Source organism: Cyprinodon tularosa, unplaced genomic scaffold (genome assembly GCF_016077235.1).
Source record: "Cyprinodon tularosa strain WSP-4 unplaced genomic scaffold, ASM1607723v1 ctg130, whole genome shotgun sequence".
NCBI classification, from domain to species: Eukaryota; Metazoa; Chordata; class Actinopteri; order Cyprinodontiformes; family Cyprinodontidae; genus Cyprinodon; species Cyprinodon tularosa.
In genome coordinates, this window is record NW_024038115.1 from 953,255 (window position 1) to 970,787 (window position 17,533).

The 17,533-nt window shown below is 41.5% G+C and overlaps 1 protein-coding gene across 1 annotated transcript; it reads right to left on the reverse strand.

Annotated features, from left to right (window-relative positions):
• Positions 1–2,055: 2,055 nt before the first annotated feature.
• Positions 2,056–3,421, reverse strand: LOC119778106 (melanocyte-stimulating hormone receptor-like). The gene is made up of 2 exons (XM_038277194.1): positions 2,532–3,421; positions 2,056–2,146 (listed from the first exon to the last, which is right to left on the reverse strand). Exons 1-2 carry the CDS (start codon positions 3,392–3,394, stop codon positions 2,098–2,100), a joined length of 912 nt encoding a protein of 303 aa, XP_038133122.1. The 5' UTR covers positions 3,395–3,421; the 3' UTR covers positions 2,056–2,097.
• Positions 3,422–17,533: the final 14,112 nt, after the last annotated feature.

A 17,533-nucleotide genomic window follows, 5' to 3' on the forward strand; every position in this document is an offset into this window, starting at 1 on the left:
ACCCAAATGTTGCAATAACTAGCCCATGTTTGAATTAGATGTATTTAATTAGTGAAAGTTTAAAATAGCCACTTTTGATAAAAACAGTTTATGTATACTTCAGGATTAGGCTACTACTTTAGTTTTATTCCAAAGCAACCTAGACAAACCCCTTTCTTAAAATAGATTGATTAAAAATGTATTGCATAAATTTAACAATACTGTGTTTTTTACACCCAACTGAAAGTAGCCCACATATAATACATTTATTTATGTGGTTTGCCATTCAAATATTTTTTTTTTTTAATATATGATTATTGAATAAGCCTATATGAACGTTGGGGTTCAACGACTGGGCACCAGATGTGCGTACGTGTGAATATGCAGGCTCCACCTCCTACAACAGCAACTCTATCCTAAAGGAAACACCATGATCTTCAGTGCGATGTGATCTTTTAAAGTCTGTATTTACCTTTCAACAGTCATATTGCAACTATTAATTTTCTCTGTTGCTAAACAAATACAATTTTGACACAGTTTTATAAAATGCAAACATGATCTTTCTTGAATCTGACGTTTGTTTTGGATCTTATGGCTGCGTGCCAAAGGTCTCTTCTGAACTCGTGTGGTCTGACTTGAAATTACATCTTGCTGGTGCTGCATTTCTGTGCGCTACCTCTACGTATGCTGCTGATCAGGCAGAAATTAACTTTCAAATTATTTCGCAGAATAGAAGCATTTTTGTTATATTGGAATTCACAATATGATCAAAAATAGCAAGTAATAAATTTGAGAAAAAATTCAAAAAAATATATAGTTTTAATCAAGCTTAGCATTTTAATTTATTTAAATAAACTTATGTGATAATGACATATTCTGTGATTGATTTGGGTTATAAGCCACTGGAGAAGAATCAATTAACTAAACAGGTCTTAGTTAGGCCATAAAAAAATTATACAGAGTTAGGACATAAGAAAATAACCATTGGAGATTCACAGGGCTCAGTATTGAGACCAAATTATTTATTTTCTAAATGAATTATGTATATTTTGCTATTTGTCTATATTGACTTTTTAATTTAATTTGTCTTGAGTTAGAAATAAAGAAAATCGAGGACAAAGAGAGCTACTTAAAACTTGACAAAAGTCAGAATCCTAATAGAATTTTTTTTTGATTCAAACAGATCACATATTGATGAAAATGAAAGTCAGCTGCTGACATTTGGACACATCCTGGGTTGTAAAGGAACATTTATGTCGCAATTATTTTTGTTATATAGTACTGAGATAAAAAAAATGCTATTTAGCAAAATTCTAATTAAAGAAGCCCTTTAGTGTTTTTTTTGGTGGGTTGTTTTGTCTCATATTGAAAATTGGAGGTTCTCTTTAATACCACTCTTTTTACCACCAATATAAAGTAGAAGAAAGCGAAACATGAAAACAAACTGCAGCATTTCACAACTCAATATTTAAATTCAAATATGATTACAGGTTATTGTTTAGCTCTATTCTTCAGGTTTTATGACACAAACCCGGGATTTTAACTGTAAATACAGTCGATCCGTGTATGTAGTAAATATTTTGAAAATACTTCCAAGAAAGCAATTGAAATAAAGAGAAATATGTCAAAGGAATGCTGCCCCAAACCTCCATCTACTTGCTAGACCAAGATGTGATTCTTGGAGGGGTCACAAAGTACATTAAGTGGCTTTTTATTAATAGAGAGAAACAGTGTCAGTCAGAGTAGTTGAACAGAACACAGAGAAAAAAAGTACAGGTATAAAAACGGAATTGTGACTGGATAGATATGTACAGAGGCAAATGTTTTGGATTAACCTGTAAAAGCTAAACGCATATGATCCTATAGAATGAAATTGCATAGTATGGAAATCCTGCACTTTTTTTTCTTGTTTTATTTTTCATCAGCAATTTTATATAAGTCCTAGTTAATCTAAAATTTAATATGATAACTGTTTATGAGTAATCTATGCCAAGCTATGTTTATGAAAGTTGGGACAACATTTTGGAACACATTCTTAAGATATCCATTAGAATGTTTAAAGAGTACTAAAGAAACAGACGTGGAAGACAGTGCTGACCTAAAAATCCATCTGCTAAATTAGGCTGGAACAGGATACTTAGATGGACCAAGCTGTCGGTGAAGCAACCTTTAGAGGGAGAGAAAAAGAGAATGAAAAAGAGATTGGATCATCCTACAATGCAGCCAACACAAAAAACAAACAATGAAAACACCAGAAAACAGAAAGTCCTGAACTGTCTGCTAGAAAGGATTTCAATATAGTTCTGAAAGGAGTATATTATTATTATTATTATTATTATTATTATTATTATTATTATTATTATTATTATTATTATTATTATTATTATTATCTAAACTTCGTTGTTTTATTCTCATTAGATAGGCTATTTTTTCTATTCTGTACTAATCTATAATTTTCTAATACATATAAACAAGAGATAATATGTTGCTTACAGCTAATAAATCCCATCTCTAAACAGGCGTGAAATGATCAAACACTATCAGCACCTCACCTGTTTCTACAACAGGGTCTCCACACTGTGGAAAAGAGCGCCACTCTGAGCGCTTTGCACCCTCTGAGGTAGAGAACAGGAGTGAGCGCAGCGTTGACTCTGGGCAAAATCCGAAGGGGATCAGTGCCTTCATTCCTAAATGAATAGCAGGTCGTACCAAGGAAATGGCAGACGATAATATGACAAAACAAGGGGATCCAGGCCACCAGGAAAAACATAGCCACCAGCAGTATGAGGTAGACCGAGGAGCGCTTGCTGTCCCTCTCCTCAGAGGGCGGCTCTCTGCCCAGCTGGAAGGTGGCGATGATGAACAGCCTGATGTTCAGTCCTATCATTATAACCACAACGAATACATTTCCGATAAATGTACCAATACTGGTGACCGTGGTGGCTATCCCTACCGGGACCAGGTTCTGCACACCCACGATGAAGAACGCATAGAACCAGTAGGCTACGATAACAACTAGGGTTCTGTTTCTGGTCATGCGCTGGGAGTATTTAAAGGGAGAACTGATGGCATTGTACCGGTCCGCCTGTGCAGCCAGGATGGCCATGAACGACAGGCCCAGGAATGTAGGCGCGATGTAAAACGTTCGGGTTGGGGACCTGTAATGATCTTTCACATCTAGCGCACCGACGTAGTAATAAGAGACGCCGGTGCAGATGTCGCTGAGGCAGGTGCTCAGCATGTACATGAAGCGGTTCTCGCTGCGCAGGGACCTGCTCAGAAGAATGGAGAAAAACACAGACACGTTCAGGTAGATGATCGCAGCTGCCAAAGTGATGTTGAAAAGAAACATTAACACATTGCCGAAGCTAGTCAGAGGCAACACAGGAGACAAAACCAGGCTGATGTTAGTCATAGGTACAGAGAGAAAACGCCTCAGCGTTTCATGGCAGCAGGTTTTTATTAAGGCAGCTGGAAGCAGAATTGGCTCCCTCTCATCTGACTTATGGCACAGCAGGTTTCAACCTGCGTGACATTAAATCCCCTGAACAATAAGGTCTTGCTGAAAAAAAGTCAGAGAGCAGCAACTAATTAGTGAAAGAAATTCTTGTTATTGCTAAACATGGGGATTCAATTGTTATTTTTAGTTTCAGTATTTGTGATTTCCAACTGCAAAATGCAAAGTGAAAGGAAAATGATAAATACTTTTTCACGTTAACCTCTTTTAAATGATCAACTTAGTGCTACACATAGCTAAAGAAAATAGCAAATACATTAGTTACTCTAACCATAATGTTCTGTGAAACGCACAAGGCATGAGGTCGTATCACACCAGGGTAGATTATTTCACTTGTTTATGAGACCTTTAGGCCAACTGAAAACCAGATGTTTTAGGGGGTATTTCTAATTGACCCCAACCTGTCCTTAAAGGCCAACTTTATGGCTTTTTTTTAGTTTTAACTGCAACAGAATCTCAGCTGTGGATCTCTGCATCTTTCCCAGTCTCATCTTAAGACGCTTTCTCGTTGACTTTGCTCGGTCAGTCCTATAGCGTAGAATTTCAGCTGTGATTTAGTAGCTTTACAGTGGTGTCATATTCTGTCCATGTTCAAGTTAAGGACTATGCCAGGCATCCCCAATCTCGGTCCTCGAGGGCCGCTGTCCTGCAGGTTTTAGAGGTTTCCTTGCTCCAGCACAGCTGATTTTAATTGAAAGCTGATTAACAGGCTTTTGGTCTACTGCAATCATTATAATCAGCTGTGCTAAAGCAGGGAAACCTCTAAAACCTGCAGGACAGCGGCCCTCGAGGACCGAGATTGGGGATGCCTGGACTATGCAGTGCTTTGTGAGATCTTCAGAGTTTGGGATGTGGGTTTTTAAACCCCGAATCCTAACCTAAACATAAGGTTGCAAAGCACAGATCCACACACGTTACACGTTTACAGCTTGTAAATCTTTGGGTAGACTCTCCATCTAATCTGACTGAGATGGAGTTATTTTTGCAAAAAAGGAATGGGAAGGATTTTAGTATCTATACACAGAAGTGATTAAGACCCAACTGTGATGCCTCAAGTTTTGAGGTTTAGGTATAGTAAAAGAGTTCCTCAAGATATTCATCAGAGGAGAGCTGAATAAATATGAAGGCCATACTTTTCAGACATCTACTGGTGAAACTTAAAAATAAAACGTATCTAATTCAATTTCAATTCAGTTTATTTATATAGCGCCAAATTCACAACACATGTCATCTCAAGGCACTTTACAGTTCAACCAGATCATACAGTCAAATTGATACAAAGTTTTCTATCTAAGGAAACCAGTTGATTGCATTGACTCATTGACTCAAATACAATCCCTCACACTAAGCATGCTTGTAGCGACAGTGGAGAGGAAAAACTCCCTTTTAACAGGAAGAAACCTCCAGCAGAACCAGGCTCAGTGTGAGCGGCCATCTGCCGAGGCCGACTGGGGTTCAACGAAACAGAAGCAGAGATACAAAAAGCAGCTGTAAAAGGCGGCCCCGTCCAGGAAACACACAGCCAGGCAGACAAGCTCCAAGGCAGCTCCCATGCCAGAGGACGAAGAGAGCACATCCACTCAGTCACGGTCAGAGAAACAGGACCACACTGGAAAACAGGCCGATCTCCAACATCTATAAACAAGGGTGTTGATGGAAGCAGCACAGCTGATGTTTCTTTCCAGGATGACGTCACAGCCAAACAGGAACAGACGAGGCAAAGCTACTCTGAGGAAAAGCAGAGAGAGCAGAAGGTTAGAGATTGAACTAACAGATTCTGCAGAATAGGAGAACAGAGAGAGAATGAAGCAGAATGATGAAATGGGGGTCCCTATGTCCTCCAGAAGTCTAAGCCTATAGCAGCATAACTATAGAGATAGCTCAGGATAACCTGAGCCACCCTAACTATAAGCTTTATCAAAAATGAAAGTTTTAAGCCTAGCCTTAAAAGTAGACAGGGTGTCTGCCTCACGGACTAAAACTGGTAGTTGGTTCCACAGGAGAGGAGCCTGATAACTAAAAGATCTGCCTCCCATTCTACTTTTAGAAATTCTAGGAACCACTAGTAAACCTGCAGATTGAGAGCGAAGTGCTCTGTTAGGAACATAAGGAACAATCAGATCTCTGATATAAGATGGAGCTTGGCCATTTAAGGCTTTATATGTGAGAAGGAGGATTTTAAATTCTATTCTTGATTTAACAGGAAGCCAATGAAGAGAAGCCAGGATAGGAGAGATATGATCTCTCTTTTTAATTTTCATCAGAACTCTGGCTGCAGCATTTTGGATCAGCAGAAGGCTTTTAACTACAGTTTGTGGACTTCCTGATAGTAAAGAATTACAATAGTCCAGCCTTGAAGTAACAAATGCATGGACTAGTTTCTCAGCATCACCCCTGGACAGGATATTTCTAATTTTTGCAATGTTCCTCAGATGAAAGAAGGAAATTCTAGAAACCTCTTTGATATGGGATTTAAATGACAGGTCCTGATCAAAAATAACACCAAGATTTTTTACTTTATTATCTGAAATCAGTTTAATCCCATCCAAATGAAGGGACTGGCTAATCAGTTTCTTTTTCAGAGACTCTGGTCCAAAGACTATAACTTCTGTTTTGTCTGCATTCAGAAGCAGAAAGTTAAGAGTCATCCAGGTTTTTATGTCTTCAAGACATGCCTGTAATCTATGTAATGGGTTAGCTTCATCTGGATTTATAGACAGATATAGCTGTATATCATCAGCATAACAGTGGAAATTAATCCCATGCTGTCTAATAACTCTACCGATTGGGAGCATATATAAAGTAAAGAGAATTGGTCCTAGCACTGATCCCTGTGGTACTCCACAGGTAACCTTTGAGCGTGTTGAAGATCTATCATTAACATGAACAAACTGAATTCGATCAGATAGATAAGATTTAAACCAGTCTAGTGCTGTTCCTTTAATTCCAACAAAATATTCAAGTCTTTCTAAAAGAATATTATGGTCAACTGTATCAAATGCAGCACTAAGATCCAACAGGATGAGCACAGATACAAGTCCATTATCTGAGGCCATGAGAATATCATTAGTGACTTTCACCAGAGCTGTTTCAGTGCTATGATGAGCTCTAAAGCCAGACTGAAACTCTTCAAAAAGTTCATTATGGTGTAAGTGATCGCAAACTTGTTTGGCAACTACTTTCTCAAGAATTTTGGATGAGAAAGGAAGATTAGATATAGGTCTATAATTGACCAAGTCATCTGGGTCAAGAGACAGTTTCTTAAGCAGAGGTTTAATTACAGCAACCTTAAAAGCTTTAGGTATATATCCCTGTAACAGAGATAGATTAATCACATCTAAAATGGAGGAGGAGATCAAAGGGAATACCTCCTTAAATAACCTGGTTGGAACTGGATCTAACATACAAGTTGAAGGCTTAGATGAAGACAATAATTTTGCTAATTCAGAAAGTTCAACTGGATCAAAGCAGTCTAAACCCGGTTCAGATTCCATGACTACCTTAGGTACAATCGCGGATAGAGGAGTGCTTATGATCTTATTTTTAATAAGATCAATCTTATTTATAAAGAATCCCATAAAATCATTGCTGCTAAGAGCAGGTGGAATGGACGGTTCAACAGAGCTATGGCTCTGGGTGAGTTTGGCAACTGTATTAAAAAGAAATCTAGGATTATTCTTATTCTCCTCTATTAATGAGGAGAAGTATGCTGCTCTTGCTTTACAAAGGGTCCTCTTATACAGCAGTAAACCATTTTTTCCAGACTAGGAAGGACTCCCGCAGGCCTGTGGAGCGATATTTTGTCTCCAGTTTCCTAGCATTTTGCTTCAAATTACGCAGCTCTGCATTAAACCAAGGAGCAAGCTTTCTATTTTTAACGGTTTTCATTTTCAAAGGAGCTGCGTTGTCTAAGGCAATACGCAGAGAACTGGCAACCCCATCAACAAAATCATCAACCTGTGTAGGGGAATAAGCTATGCTTTTGCACTCTGCAGCACTGCTCAGCGACACAGAGGAGAGAGAAAGTGAAGCAGATTCTTTAAAATTTATAACTGCACTATCTGATAAAGATCTACTAAAATATAACCTTCTTTTGGGGGAGAAGAACTCTGTTAAAGTAATCCTGAAGGTTATTAGAAAGTGGTTAGAGAGGACAGGGCTGTGAGGATATACTGTTATTTCTTCACATTCTATGCCGTATGTCAGCACAAGATCCAAAGTATGAAGATGAGAATGCGTGGGACCACTCACACTCTGAACAAAGCCAATAGTGTCTAAGATAGCATTAAAGGCTGCTCTTAAGCTATCGCCTTCAATGTCAGCATGGATGTTAAAATCTCCCACTATGATGACCCTGTCAGTATTTAATACCAAATCAGAAAGGAACTCTGAAAACTCATCTAAAAATTCAGAGTAAGGACCTAGTGGACGATACAAAGTTACAAAAAGAAGAGGTTTTCTTACCTTGAAATTTGGATCAGGCAAATTAAGGGTTAAATGTTCAAAAGAGTTGTAGGTATTAATTGTTTTGGGAGTAATCAGTAAGTCAGACTGGAAGATTGTTGCTACTCCTCCTCCTTGCCCAGAACTTCTGGGTATGTGAAAATTTAAATAGCTTGAAGTAGTTGCCTCATTTATGCTCACATAATCCTCTTGTCATTATTTGTAGATGTTGGTTTTGGTTTACGATTTGCAGTGCTAAGTTTTCTCACATATTGTGATATTATGTTATTACTTTTCGATTTCTGACATTTTCATATCAGCTTAATTTCTTTATTCTTATGTTTGTTTGTTTTTTATGTTTTCTATCATTTTCTTGTGTCTTTTTTCTTTACTTATCTTTTTTTCAATAACATCTTTCTTGTGGTTCTGTTCCAGTTCAGTTGTGTTTTCTTACTTTATATTTCCTGTCAGTCAAATGCACTCCACCAATTTCATACCTTTCTTTATTGCCACTTTAATGATGTTATTTTTTCCACATCGTTCCAATGAGCTTATTAGTTCTCACCTGTGATAATCATATAATCATCTATTTGAATTCACCCCTCACAAGTGAGTCGCTCTACAATGCCAAGCTTATTGTGTTTACTACAGTTTCAGTACCATGGCTGTGCATATTCATGTCTGCTGTTTCTTTTGTCAAGATGAATGTTTTGATTTTCCATTCATTAAAAACTCCTGAACTCATCAAGCCACCCTTGTCTACCTGTCAGCAGTTTATTTTGACTCTTGGACATTTCCTAAAATAATAATTTTCTTTCTGATTCGCTTTTATGCAAAACTTTGTGTTAGTAATTTTTTATAACACAAATTATATGAATCAAATACAATAAAGTTTAATTCAGAAAATAACTCATGGTATATCTTACTATCTTATAAGAACATATAAAATATATTTAACAATAATCAGCTAGCATTATGGGGAGATAATTTGTTAAAGTATTATAAAAAATTGTGTAATCTATGTACAATAGACCTCACAATTAAAAAAATAAAATTTTAACAACAAACCAGTTCTTTGTTTCTAGTGTTAAAGTGTTAAGATCTAAATAAAGAGTAAAAAAAGTTAACAATTTAAAAACAGATAAAACAATAGTTGTGTCTGATGTATTTTAAGCTTTGAACTTCCATTTAACCTTGAAAAAAAATCCTGACCACTTTTACACAATAAATAAGTAAATTAATGTTTTTGGCTCAACAAATCTAACTTTTATCAGGTCCAAATGGTCAGGTTCAAAGCTTGAACCGATATTGAATCTGTTATCTAAACTGATATTATAATATGTCTGGACTGATCCTGGAAAAAAAGGTGGAAAAAGAAAACACTAAAGAGCTGGATTGTAGATTTTTCTGTGTAAATTCCATGAAAACCACCAAGTAAGTAGCTTAATGTTAAGTAAAATATGCTTTTCAGGAAGGTTTCTCTGCTTGTTATACACATTTCGGTCAAAGATCACCAACATATGAATATATGTGTTGATTGAAACCTCCTCTAGCTTTTTAGTAATACAACACTGTATAAAATCAGCCAACATTCAGTGTTTTTCAGTCTGTATTAGAATGCCTGTATGGTTAAGCGAAAGCCTGACAGTACATCAGATGACAGATGTTTTATGACTTATGGTTCCCTTCATCTAATTTATTGTTATGGAATTTAGATGTAGATCTAGATGTAGTTTCTCATGACTTAGGCTACCATGGTAACTTGAATCACCAATAAAAGTAATTGCTTACATCTCCAGTCTAATGTGGTAGTTTTGATTTCTGTATCAAGGGGGTGCACCCTGAGGTTTAGAATCGTAATGTCATCATTATGAACCCACACATTGTAATTAGCTACAAATACATAGGGTAGTGATACTTTTTTTTTCAAAACTATAGTGGGTTCTATCTTCAAAATGCCATAGTAGTCCTCCTTGGTCTGCATGGCAGGGCAGTGGGTATAACTTGTTTTTGCAACAAGGAGGTTCTGGATTCGATTCCCAGCTTAAGGTTGTTAGGAATCCAGTTTGTGTGGCCTGTTTGTGTGTTTTTTCCTTTTCCACCACTAGGAGGTGCCCTGTCTTCGCTGTTCCTCCCTGCACACCTGCGGCTCATTGAATCGTTATCTGGAGGACTATTTGAGCAGTGGGCTGTCACTACCTTGACACCAGAGTGTTTGCCAGTTTTGGGTACTCTAGCCAAGCTTAGTTTAGCTGAGTCTAACCTAGCTTTGTTTCTCTGAGTTTAACGGGTTTTTGTCTTTGCTCCCCCTATGTTACTGGATTCCTTGACCTTCTCTCCCCTGGAAGGAAAAACCGAGTTACACTGATTAGGGGAAAACCTCCATATGTTCAGTTCAAGTACCCATCGGAAATCCGAGTGACAGCCTGCTCCATTACTCCTCCAGTGTGTGCACCTTTCTCTGGATTTACCACACAGTCTGGATTCAAGGACTAACAAGCCCCCCCTCAAACATGATCTCCCAACCTTGCAAAATCTCAGAGCTTCCAAGATTCCCACAGTACCTGAACTGACCACTGAACTTCCCTTCTCACTTCCAGCTCCGTGTCACCAGCTCACTGGTTTCCAGATCCAACTCCTGTTAACTCCTTCAATAAACCTGTTAAACCTTTCCTGTACTCTCTGAGTGGTTTCTCTCCATGTGGGTCAGATTTGTTATACCGATTATGACAGAGGTCTTTCTGCATGGAGTTTCCATGTTCTCCCCATGCATGCATGCGTTCTCTCTGGGTACTCTGGCTTCCTCACACAATCCAAAAACAAGACAGTTTGTTAATTGGCTTCTTGTTTTCAGGTGTGAATGTGTGTGCATGGTTGTATGTCTGTGTCTCTGTGTTGCTCTGCAACAGACTTTTATTTTCTAGAGCATGTTAAAGTTTTATTTTAAGAACATTGCATCAATGTCGTTTAGGGCAAGAAATACACACAGAATTTATTTAGAACCAATTTACATTGCTTAATTCACACTGTATTCTATTGACAGCATAATGGTGACAAAGTAACTACTAAAAAGTAAGGGTTTTAGTAATTACGATGATACTAGTTAGTAGGATTGTCACAGCTCAGAATGCATGACCCAGTATTCGAAGCAAAACAGACAGTGGGGTACTCAAAACACATCATTAAAAAACGAAGTGAAGATCTGAAGTCTTGGGCGTCTCAGGCAGTAACCTCTGCAGGAGAGAAACACAGGTTAGTGACCCCCGATAATCTGATGGAAGATGATTATGAACGCGTGAGTCACAAACCTGGTTAACAATTCAGTCCATAGCCAGATGAGGTAGGATCCATCTGGTGAGATGCCAACAAGATGCGGTCAGCTCTGCCCAGAATGTCCCAGATGCTGCAGCCCCAGAGAACAAGCAGGAGTCCGATGCCAGGTCAGGCAACCAGATCAGAAATGGAACAGGCGGCCGGTGGCAATGATTGCTTAAAAACACAGACAACGGGTTGAGCGAATGACGTGGTAGGACGTGTCTGGCTGAGCTCCTGCAACAGCTAGAATTAATTGCTATTTTAGGCACATTTTTGAAAGTTTCTTATCGCTTTTTCGACGTGATTCTTTCCCCGTTACTATCCCCCGTTACTTTCCCCCCTTTTTTCTCGTTTAATATGCCTCCTAAAGTCAAATCGGCTGCACAACAACAGAGGCCTGCTGCTCATGCTACATCCCCGCCTCGTGGTGACTCTCCTTCCAGCCCGGATGATTTCGCTGGAGGCACCCCTTCCTCGGCCTTTAAGACCGAGCTACTATCGGCACTTCGGGTTGAAATGGCACTTATTTTCAAAACCGAACTCCAAGCAGCTCTTACTGAAAATTTGTCGAGTATAAAGGCTGAGCTTCTGGCTGGGAAGTCGGAATTAACTAGCAATATTACAACCATTCAACTGGACGTGCGCAGCTTGAAAGACACCGTGGGCGAATTGGAGACATCATGCTGCACCGACGACATCACTACGCTACAGGCTAAGGTGGAGCAGCTGTCTGCAGATGTGAAAAGGCTGGACAATAAATGTGATGACCTGGAAGCAAGATCCCGCCGCAACAACTTGCGGCTGATAGGAATTCCAGAGGATTTCTCCATCTCATCTACAGCCGTTTAAAATTTGCTTAAAGAGGCTTTTAAGTTGGAAAAGGAGCCCTTGGTGGACCGTGCCCATCGTACTCCCCAACCGAGACCGAAACCTGAAGAGCGACCTCGTCCTATTGTTGTTCGTTTGAACTATCATTCGGACTGTCTGGACATACTGGGTCGGGCTAGGTCCCAGCAGCGGATCATGCTTGGGGACACACGCTTCTCCGTTTTCCCTGACCACACGCCGAAGACGGCCCGGGCCCGCGCCGCCTTCAATGATGTCCGCTGTCAGCTTCGAATGATCCCAGGGATCCGGTTCGGACTGTTATATCCAGCTCGACTCCGGGTTACACATAATAGTACGGGGAAAGTATTTAATTCACCAGAAGAGGCCGGCGCTTTCATCAGCTTGCTCAAGTCACGTGAGAGCATTGCAAAAGCACAGAACTCTGAATAACCTGCTACCTTTACCAACTGTTATTACCCTCTTTACTTTAATGAGGTTAGGTTTTCTTTTTGTCATCAACATTTGTTAGTTCGTTATTTTCTGGACTCAACCAGATGTGTCAAAGTGTTAAATGTTGCTAAGTTTGCGGGAGCTCAAGCTCAAACTGCAGCTTATTTGTCACTACGTTGCTAAAAACCGTAAGCATCCATATTAGGGATTCGACTCCTTGTGGAGTCTGCACTGGGTTCTCCATCGTTTGGGGATGGGGTCGTTGTAAGTGCAGCGGGGAGGGGGGTGGTGGACGGGTGGTTGTTCACTTTGTTAGGATTGTTGTTTTTTCCCACGCTTTTTTTTCCCGTTCTTCCCTTCTGGTGGTGTGGGGCGGTGCTCCCCATTCAGTTCTTTTGTTTCTTCTTTCACGATAGACCAAAATTGTTGGGATCCAGAGGTTTGCCCTCCAGAGGGCGACGAGGATCCCATTCTGTGGGCTTCTGTTTCTGTTGAGATCCAGGGGTTTGCCCTCCAGAGGGCGATGTGGATCTTTTCCCTGGGAGCTGCTGTTCAGCACTCACACCTGATCCCCATCTGCTCTGCTGATTAAGCTCTCCCTATTTAAGCTGAGTGAAAGCTCCCCTCGTCGCCGGATCGTTGTCATTGTCCTGTCCTTGCCATGGAAGCAAACCTGTGAACCTGAAGGTTTGTAAATCTTTGAATCTGTAAACCTGTGAACCTGATCTGCTCTGTCTTCTCTGCCTTCCAGGGCAGAACCCTGTGTGGATCCAAATAAATATTGGACTTTAATCCTGCCTGAGTTTTCTGTGAGTCCGCATCTGGGGCTAGAAATCCTGCTAAATCATGACAGTACGATCCAGCCAACAGACTAGCCCAGCAGACTCCTTCCATGCTCACCTGGTGAGGCCCGCTCAGCGCCGTCCGCCGCCTCCCTGGCAGGTGGCGCTGCTTCGACGCTATGATGAGTTGGGGGCGTCCTTAGCTCCTGAGCCCGCTCTGAGCCGCCTAGAGACCCCTGAGCCCGCTCTGAGCCGCCTAGAGACCCCTGAACCCGCTCTGAGTCTTCCGCCATCATCCTGGTGGGAGAGGTTGCGCCGGCGTTTTGGGGAGTTGGATCGAGAGTTGGAGATGGAGCGGCGTCGACAAGAAGAGGAGTGGAATCGTAAATGGGAGATGAAGCGACGTCGACGTGATGAGGAGTGGAATTGCAGATGTCAGGAGATTTGGGGCCGTTGGGGAACCCCTGAGCCTGCTCTGTGTCATCCAGAGACTCCTGAATCGGCAGCCTCTTCACTTCCTGATTCGGAGCCGCAATCGGCGGTCTCCTGTGTGCCTGTTGAGCCACAGTCGGTGGTTTCCTCTGCTCCTGATGCGAAGCCGCAATGGGCGGCCTCTTCAGTTCCTGATTCGGAACCGCAATCGGCGGCTTCCGGTTCTCCTGGGGTGGAGCCGCAATCGTCGGCCTCTTCTGTTCCTGATCCGGAGCCGCAATCGGCAGCCTCCTGTGTTCCTGTGGAGCCACAATCGGTGGTCTCCTCTGTCCCTGTGGAGCCACAATCGGTGGTTTCCTCTGCTCCTGGTGTGAAGCTACAGTCGGTGGCTTCCGGTCCTCCTGATTCGGAGCCACAGTCGGTGGCTTCCGGAGTTCCTGATGCGGAGCCGCAATCGACGGCCTCCTCAGTTCCTGATTCAGAGCCACAGTGGGTGACCCTGTCTGAGTCAGTTGCTGAGCTGCAGAAACGGCATCCTCCTCGGAGCTTCCTGCAGCAGCAGAGACGGCGTCCTCCTCGGAGCTCCCTGCAGCAGCAGAGATGGCGTCGTCCTCGGAGCTTCCTGCAGCAGCAGAGACGGCGTCTTCCTCGGTGCTTCCTGCAGCAGCAGAGACGGCGTCTTCCTCGGTGCTTCCTGCTGAAGCGGAGTTGGCGTCTTCCTCCAAGGCCCCTGCAGCTTCTGAGACTCCGTCTCCGCGGCCGGCCACCTGAAACTCTGCCCTGCTGCCGGTCCCATGGCCAGCCACCTGAAACTCTGCCCTGCTGCCGGCCCCGCGGCCGGCCACCTGGAACCCTGCCTTGCTGCCGGCCCCACGGCAGGCCACCTGAGACTTTCCCTGTCCTCGCCCACCCTGGGTGGGTTGTTTTGAGTTCTGGACCCTGTTTTTGTTTCTGCGCCTGGCCCTCCTTGCCTGTTTTCCCCTCCACTCGCCCTGGGTGGGTTGTTTTGTTTTCTGGTTTTTTGTTTTTGGGCGTCTGGTATCCGCCCTTGAGGGGGGGGTACTGTTGGGATCCAGAGGTTTGCCCTCCAGAGGGCGACGTGGATCCCATTCTGTGGGCTTCTGTTTCTGTTGAGATCCAGGGGTTTGCCCTCCAGAGGGCGATGTGGATCTTTTCCCCGGGAGCTGCTGTTCAGCACTCACACCTGATCCCCATTTGCTCTGCTGATTAAGCTCTCCCTATTTAAGCTGAGTGAAAGCTCCCCTCGTCGCCGGATCGTTGTCATTGTCCTGTCCTTGCCATGGAAGCAAACCTGTGAACCTGAAGGTTTGTAAATCTTTGAATCTGTAAACCTGTGAACCTGATCTGCTCTGTCTTCTCTGCCTTCCAGGGCAGAACCCTGTGTGGATCCAAATAAATATTGGACTTTAATCCTGCCTGAGTTTTCTGTGAGTCTGCATCTGGGGCTAGAAATCCTGCTAAATCATGACAAAAACATGTCTACTAATGACAATACTGTGAATATCCCACAAATAGGCTCTTCTGTGAAATTTTTGAGCTGGAATATTAAAGGTATGGGCAGCCCAATCAAGAGATCAAGGATTTTTGCACACTTGAAACGTCTTAAACCTGACCTAGTGTTTTTACAGGAAACCCATATGCGCACCAAAGATCAGTTCAGGCTTAAATGTCCCTGGGGCTCTGATGTATTTCATTCACATTTCAACTCTAAAGCCAGGGGAGTTGCCATCTTAGTTGGTAAATCAATTCAGTTTTCAGTTTCTAAAATTATATCAGATAAAAATGGCAGATACTTAATTGTCGCTGGTACCTTATTTCATGTCCCAATTCTCTTAGTGAATATTTATACCCCTAACTTTGATGATCCAAATTTTATGAATAAGCTATTTGAATGTCTTCCCTCTTTAGATAATAATCTCCTTATAGTAGGCGGAGATATGAATTGCATCATCGATCCCAAGTTGGATCGCTCTAACCCGCGCAGCTTGGTCCCCTCATTAATGTCTAGATCACTCTCTGACTTCATGTCAAAAAATGGTTGCATTGATCCCTGGAGATTTTACAATCCCCAAGACAAGAAATGTTCTTTCTTTTCCCACTTGCATCAATCTTTCTCTCGTATAAACTACTTTTTTCTTGACACTAAACTAATTCCAAATGTTCTATCTGTTGATTATCACCCTATTGTCATTTCTGATCATGCCCCTCTTTCATTAGATCTTAAGTTTGCTTGTCAACATCGCTATATCACACCTTGGAGATTCAATCCTCTACTTCTTTTAGATGAAAAGTTTAACACATTTATCGCAGCCCAAATATATGATTATGTTACAATAAATCAGAATGACAGCGATCCAATTTCATATTCTTTACTTTGGGAATCACTAAAAGCATTCTTACGAGGACAAATTATCTCATACTCCGCCCATTTGAATAAGACGCGCAAGGCAAAATTGTTACAACTTAGTGCTAATATTACTATTCTGGATCAGCAAATTGCTGTTTCTCCTTCACCAACTTTACTTAAACAGCGGGTAGATTTACAGACCGAATTTGATCTTATCACCACCAATGATGCAGAGCGACTTCTCCTACGCTCTTGCTCTACTTATTATGAACATGGTGATAAGTCTAGCCGACTTCTAGCTCATCAGCTTCGTCGTCGGACAGCTTCGCATATGATCCCCCAGATAATGGACTCGTCAGGTACTTTGCATCAGGATCCCACTGCTATTAATTCGGTTTTTGAGGCATATTACTCTTTGTTATTTGAATCCCCAACTCATTCAACTGAAATGACTCAGTTTCTTGACAGTCTCGAATTCCCTGAGATAAACCCAAATGTTGCCAAGGAACTTGATTCGCCTTTAACCTTGGAGGAGATTGTGGCTGCCATGAAAAGCATGCAAAGCAACAAAGCTCCCGGTCCAGATGGATTTCCTGTTGAATTTAAAAAAAAATTCCAGGACAAGTTATCTCCATTATTGCATGCGGTATATAAGGAGTCATTACAGCAGGGCAGTCTCCCCAATACTTTAACTCAAGCCTCGATTACTCTCCTCTTGAAGAAAGATCAGGATCCAAACCTTTGCAGCTCATACAGACCTCTCTCCTTAATAAATGTTGATGCTAAGATTCTTGCTAAAGCTCTAGCGCGTCGTCTAGAAAGTGTAGTACCTACTATTGTTTCACATGAGCAAACAGGATTTGTTAAGGGGAGGCAATTATTTTTTAATATCCGTACTCTCTTGAATATTATTTACTCTAAGACCAACACTGAAATTCCTGAGGTCGTGATCTCTGTCGACGCTGAGAAAGCGTTTGACAGAGTTGAATGGGATTACTTATTTGCAGTTTTAAGAATGTTTGGACTGGGTGATGCAATTTATTTCTTGGATACATCTCTTTTATATTTCTCCTCATGCTAGTGTCTCCTCTAATGGCATTCAATCCAGTTTTTTTAAACTTTTCCGCGGCACTAGACAGGGATGCCCATTATCTCCCCTACTGTTTGCACTGGCCATCGAGCCTTTGTCAATCTTTCTTAGGACCTCCGATAATTTTACTAGAATTTCCCGATTAGGCACAGAATTCAAACTATCGCTTTATGCTGACGATTTATTGCTTTATGTCTCAAATCCTTCTCTTTCCATACCGTCAATCCTGTCTGCTTTCCAGAGATTTGGATCTTTTTCCGGTTACAGAGTAAATATCGCTAAAAGCGAATGCTATCCTATTAATGATCTTGCTTTAAAGCTTTCACACT